Source organism: Lutra lutra, chromosome 3 (genome assembly GCF_902655055.1).
Source record: "Lutra lutra chromosome 3, mLutLut1.2, whole genome shotgun sequence".
Taxonomy (NCBI): Eukaryota; Metazoa; Chordata; class Mammalia; order Carnivora; family Mustelidae; genus Lutra; species Lutra lutra.
The window spans coordinates 97232786-97239579 of record NC_062280.1 but is presented as its reverse complement, the minus strand read 5'-3'; the positions used below and the strand labels follow the sequence as shown (position 1 = coordinate 97239579).

The 6794-nt window shown below is 37.9% G+C and overlaps 1 protein-coding gene across 1 annotated transcript in view; it reads left to right on the top strand.

Moving 5' to 3' along the window:
- Positions 1–2982: 2982 nt before the first annotated feature.
- ACMSD (aminocarboxymuconate semialdehyde decarboxylase) overlaps positions 2983–6794 on the top strand; it is an 85446-nt gene continuing 81634 nt past the window's right edge. Inside the window, exon 1 of the mRNA XM_047722519.1 lies at positions 2983–3195. Coding sequence (XP_047578475.1) covers positions 3139–3195 — 57 coding nt within the window. The 5' untranslated portion in view covers positions 2983–3138. The remainder of the gene's footprint in view (positions 3196–6794) is intronic.

Here is a 6794-nt window from a genome sequence, read left to right as displayed (position 1 = left end):
AGCGTCCTGGGATCGAGTCCCACATCGGGCTCCTTGCTTGGCAGCGAGCCTGCTTCTCCCTCTGCCTCTGCCTGCCACTCTGTCTGCCTGTGCTCACTCTCGCTTCTCTCTCTATGACAAATAAATAAATAAAATCTTTAAAAAAAAAAAAAACAGCATGGAGGTTCCTCAAAATGTTGAAAATAGAACTACCCTATGACCCAGCAATTGCACTACTGGGTATTTACCCTAAAGCCAGGTGGTGGGTATTAAGGAGGGCACGTTATATTGCATGGAACACTGGGTGTGGTGCAAAAACAATGAATACTGTTATGCTGAAAAGAAATAAAATAATTAATTAATTAATTAATTTAAAAATTAAAAAAAAAAACCTCACACACACACAAAAAAGAAAGAAACAAACAAACGTAGTGATCCAAAGGGGCACATGTACCTGAATGTTTATAGTGGCAATGTCCACAATAGCCAAACTATGGAAAGAACCTAGATGTCCATCAACAGATGAATGGATAAAGAAGATGTGGTATATATATATAATGGAATACTATGCAGCCATCAAAAGAAATGAAATCTTGCCATTTGTGACAAAGTGGATGGAACTAGAGAGTATTATGCTTAGCGAAATAAGTCAATCAGAGAAAGACAACTATCATATGATCTCCCTGAAATGAGGAAGTGGAAATGCAACATGGGGGGTTTGGGGAGTAGGAAAAGAATAAATGAAACAAGATGGGATCAGGAGGGAGACAAACCATAAGAGACTCTTACTGTCACAAAACAAACTGAGGGTGATGGGGAGAGGGGGGTAGGGAGAGGGTGGTGGGGTTATGGATACTGGGGAGGATATGTGATATGGTGAGTGCTGTAAAGTGCGTAAACCTGGTGATCCACAGACCTGTACCCCTGGAGTAATAATACCTTATATGTTTATTAAAAAAATTAAAAATTTTTAAAAATTAAAAAAAAAAGAAAGAAAGGATGAATACCCAACTTTTGTATCAACATGGATGGGAATGGAAGAGATTATGCTGAGTGAAATAAGTCAAGCAGAGAGAGTCAATTATCATATGGTTTTACTTACTTGTGGAGAATAAGAAATAACATGGAGGATATGGGGAGATGGAGAGGAGGAGGGAGTTGGGAGAAATTGGAGGGGAAGATGAACCATGAGAGACTATGGACTCTGAAAAACAATCTGAGGGTTTTGGAGGGGTGGGGGATGGGAGGTTGGGTGAGCGTAGTGGTGGGTATTATGGAGGGCACATATTGCATGGAGCACTAGGTGTAGTGCATAAACAATGAGTTCTGAAACACTGAAAAGAAATTTAAAAAATAAATAAAAATTTTTTTAAATTCTAGTTAAATGAAGGGGTCTCAGTTTTATACTAGCCCATGGTATGATCTCCTACTCCTCTGAGATATAAATCCTCAAAGCTCTAGAATTCTGAGCCTACACTGCCTGGGCTCAAATTTTGTTTCTACCACTCACTCCAGGGTTTCTTTCTGTGACCATGGACAAGTTACCTAACTTCTGTGTGCTTCAGTTTCCTCTTTTATGAAGTGGATATTAGTAATAATTCCTCTCCCATAGGATTGTTATAAGGAATAAATTAATTGATATGACTAAAATGCTTGGAACAGTGCCTGACCCACAGAAAGTGCTCCAAAAGTACTTACGCTCACTTTGGATATTGGCATGTATCCCCATGTTGACTGAAGGGTCAGTTATTCCGTTTTAGGTCGTTGAACTTTTTTAAAATGATCTTGAGGATTTGCTTTATTTTCTTTCAAGCTGAGCAGCATTTAAAAGAACGTTTGTTATAATCTACCCGGAATCTAGTTGAAAAGAATGTTGGTTGCATTTTTCCAGAATCTAGATGAATAACCTAGTAGGAAGGCTTTTTTGATGACTTAGTCCCTCTGCTGTGGAGACTGAGATGAAGGGATCATCCCAAAGTAGTTTCAAGGCTGTGCCAGGGACCTCAGATCCTTGAACTTTTTAAGCTTTCCAGGAATAGGAAAGAGTTAATATAGAATAACAAAGGGCTGTTTTGTTCTAGGTTTTCTTTAGAGTCATGACCAATAGCCCCACTTTACGCTCCAATGGAAGACCTCCCCAAAAGGCTCTGAGAACTCTCAGTGGAATGGTTTCTTTCTTTTTACCCCTGTACTTAAGCTGTGTACAGTTATCTATTACAACATATGCATAATTTTACCTCATTCAGCCTTAATAAATATTAAATGCAAGAATAAATGAAAGAAAAAGGCAATGGAAAAAATAACATGTATGAAGAATGGACTTTTTCTCTGACTTAAAAGTAAAGGTGAAACTTCCCCCACAACTTTCAACATGCTAAATTTTCATGAACAAGCCAATTGATCAATATTGTTTAAAGACATCAAGGTAAATAACTGCATGAAAAGCAAAAGTATTAAAATTGGTTCCTTCTGGGGAAGTAAGGATAAGGTGAGTCAGTGATTACTGTTCTTTAACAACACTTTGTACTATTTGATTTTTAACCATGTTCTACTTGATTTTTTACTGTATCTTTTTTTAAAAAGATTTATTTATTTGAGAGAGAGAGCGTGTGTGTGTGTGTGCATGAGCAGGAGGAGCAGAGGAAAAGGGAGAGAGAATTTCAAACATGCTGAGTGCAGAGCCCCATGCAGGGCTCAGTCCCATGACCATGAGATCACTACCTAAGCAAAATCCAAAAGTTGAACAATCACCCAACCACACCACCCAAGCACTCCAGATTTTTCCTATGTATATCTTGAAAAAAAAAAAGAAATATTTAAAAGCAAAGATTAACCAATTTTGGACCTGCTGTAACTCAAAAGCACCCAGTAGTACATCTGACCTCGTGAGGTTTAGTACAGTCTTTTATTTTTTTAATTTAGTGCCCAGAGTCCCGATTACCAAAGAGTTGTTGATACAAAGCCAAGTTGACAAATAAACAGAATTCTGAACTTTAATAAGGCACGTCCAGTGGACTTGGATTGAGCGGAATAAGCTTACTGACTGGTGCCAGAAAGTAGCTGTAAAGAGACTCTGTAAATCAATTAACTCCATGGTTTTTATGGAGATCGCTTGATATCAAAACTTCTTTCTTTGCATGCTTCTCTGACCCTGTGGAGATGAAAATTGACATCCATAGTCATATTCTACCAAAAGAATGGCCAGATCTAAAAAAGGTAATGGTGATTAATCTGCTGAATTATTTCTGGATCTTCTCCAGGGTTTCTCATTGCTTCTACTACAGATCTGTTTATTCTTTGGGGACTTAGATGTTAAGTTTCTCTGCCCTAGGGGTGATTTAAAATTATTTGGTAGCTCTGATTTCCCAGTTTTTTAAAAATTAGCTTTATATTTATTTTCAAAGAACATTGATCAAAGAAGTAAGTGCCTTCTCAAAATCCCCTTTTCTCCTCAAATGAAGCATTCTTTAAAATTTCTGGACAATTTAAGTCAGGCAGTTTTACTTCCATTTAAATCACATATTCAGCTGCTGGGAAGATACATGCCAACTACAGAATTTAAAGTTACAGTTTCAAGTAAAAGACTATTAAAAAATGGAATATGATAGGCTTCCAAGACTTCTAAAACACATCTCCTTTCCAAAATGTTTAAAATAAGTTTTAGAAGCACTAAGAGATAGCTTTGCAGAATTTTTTTAAAGTCTATTTTAGGACACTGTCTGAAACCTTTCCTTTTGATGTTCTTTAAGCTGTAAATCCTTGTTATGAACTAGAGAGTAGGAACATCAAAAAACCCTAGAGAAAATGACATGAAGCCTTTGTACAATGAGTGTCTCTTTCTCTGTTTCTCAAAAGAGGGAAATTTCCTTTTGTCATTAAGAACTTTTGAATGAATACTAAAAGAAGGAGGTGAGGAACATGAAGAAATTTATAACCGGTTTGAGCTTTATTCAGGCTAAGTATCAGGTTTTACCCAATCTTCTCTCTAGTATTTTCATGCCACTAATAATGTTTCATCTTTTTTATCCCAAGTGAGGAAAAATGAATTAACACAAACTCTAATTAAAATACAGTTTATTATGCAAGTAAGTGAAACTGTTTTCTTTTCATAAATGTCTCCTAGAAGAATGTTAATCTTGTTTCTTTCTCCATTGGTACTTTAGGTAAGGTGAATGAATAGTAGATATTATAGTTTGAAAAATACATATGATGCTGAACCATCTTAAAAGTGTTTCCTGTTGTAGCACGTAGTCTAAGGGCCTACATGGGACATTGCTGCTCTAAATGTTATTGTACTCATCAAGTTTTATTAAAGTGTAAACCCCACCTTACAAGGTTAGTGATAAAGACCCAGAGCAGCCTAAAAATGTGCCTCCTCTTTGCTAAAGGGAGAAAACTTTCTACCTACTATCTACCTAGTGTCACAAATCCACCTCCCTTCGTCTGCCTCCCACCCAGAAGCTTGCCTCCAGTTTGAGCAGAGAAGTTGTCACCAAGAGCTGACAATTTCTAGGTGCCCCCACCCAATGTAGGGCCCTGCAGGCATTGTTGAAACTGGTTAGGAAACCGAAAGATGCAGAGATTAGGGAGGCTATAACCGTAAATATGTGCCCTGGAGACTTCCCAACCACATGCTCTGCTGGCTCTTTTTGCCCCTTCTCCTTTTTTTTTTTTTTTTTTTTTTTTGAGATTTACTTATTTATTTGAGGCAGGGGAGGGGCAGCAGGAGATGAGAGAGAGTCTCAAGCAGATTCCACACTGAGTGTGGAGCCTGATGAGGGGCTTGATCTCACAACTCTGAGATCACGACCTGAGCTGAAACCAAGAATCAGACACTTAAGTGAATGAGCCATCTAGGCACCCCCCCGCTTCTCCTTCTTAACCTCTAGCTGTCGCCTAAAAAGAGGGGAGGGGCATTCAGTTTATGTCCCAATAAACCAGGGTTCTATCTAGTAGTCTCATTTGCTGCAGATGACTGATAAGCTTAATAATATTGATGATATAATGATAGTAATAATAACCATTATACTCTTAACTGCCAGGGAGCAAGATACATATATATTAGATTCACATAAAAATCATGTAAATTGCACATAGGATTTATATTATTAACCTTGCTGGACCAATGAGTGCCCAAGACACAGAAAGGAGCATCTAATCCCAGAGCTATGTGGGACCACGGTGGCCCCTCTACAGCATTACCACTGCAACCACCTTGATAGAGCTTGCGCAGGAGCCTATCACTGCTATGAGGGATGTCTCTGCTTCCCTCTGTCCCCCACTGTCTCCCTCCACACCAGCCTGTTCCCCAACTCCCCACATTAATGTAAACCCACTGAGAGCCTCATCACAGGGTCACTGGAACCTGACTTCAACCCACAGGTCAAGTAAGTGGATTTGTTATGTGGTAAAGTCTTCATTTGATTGCAAGCAAACCGGTGATAAAAAATAAACAACTGAAAAACAGTTTGTTTTCAAACTGGGAGTGAGATAAACATGGGATTCTTCTTCCTCACACCCCGTTACCAGTCCGTATAGCCAGAGTAATGTAAGCATTAAAGTGACCTGAGTCCTTGGTGTTCATATAGTTCAGTAATTACAACAGATTTTCCTTTATCTTCAAATTGTTTCTCAAGGGATAAAATATTATTTCAAAACATCAATCTCTGATCTTTTCTCACCATTTTCCCAAACTTTCCAATAAAAGAATGAGAAGGAGAAGCCAGTTTTGTTTCAGAAGATGAAGCCCCATTGGAAGAACTAAAATGTTTTCCAGCTTGCCTTTCCTTATTAAACATTAATGAACACACCTCAATAACCTTGACCTCCTAATGCAGTGAAGAAACAGATAAGTAGAATCAAAATGCCTGGGTTGATATTTAACTAATGATTATTAACAACTGGGATCTGAGAAATCTTTTCATTTTCACTTGCTAATAATGATTTTACTCAGACTTACAGTTAAGATCCTTAGGGGGAAAATCTATCTCAGGTGTAAAGAGCAGATGCAGGGAGCACTTGATCAAATTGTGTTTCTGATGCATCAGGACCCCTACTCTCTGCTATCAGAAAGAGGAGGATGGTGGCCCAAGGAACCATGGTGAACATTGTTTCAGGTTGATCCATGATGAGATTATTCATAACAACAATGATGATAATAAGGTCTTGGCTCTTTCCTTCAGTAAGAAGTTACAGACCACCTACTATGTCCCCAATAGTAAGATTTGCAAAGATTTTTCCAGTTTTAAATGGATTTGAAAAATTCTGGCCATTAATAAATATATATTTACATATTTTTTCATTAGCAATGATTTAATTGTACTTGATCACTGTCAGATTTTAGGAGACAAAATTCCAGACATAATCTGACTTTTAAGCAACCCCTCTGAGAAAATAGATATCTGGTTTCATCAAACAGGAAGTTCCTTATTCACCTCATGAAGTGTGATGTCCCCAAGACATTAAAAATGCCATTCAGTTCACCTATCTTTAATTGATATAAATCTATTTCAGAAACATATCTCTTGTATGTAGAACTGAATTCCCTTGAATGTTTTAGTTTGTTTTTTATTGTCATGACCTTAAATACCTATGGTCATTGTCAGTCAAATATTTTCAGACTGTAAATGCCTCTTGGCATATGCTCTCACCAAAACTATTTTCAAGGTCATAAATTTCAGACCCCAGGCTTGATTCAACCTAGGATGACAGCTGCAGAACTATGTAGAACCCAGACTTGCAGCAGTTGCCCTAAATAGGTTAGGCCTTTCCAGGGGGGTTAGAAGAAACACAAAGTGGTCAAATTTTGTGCTTTC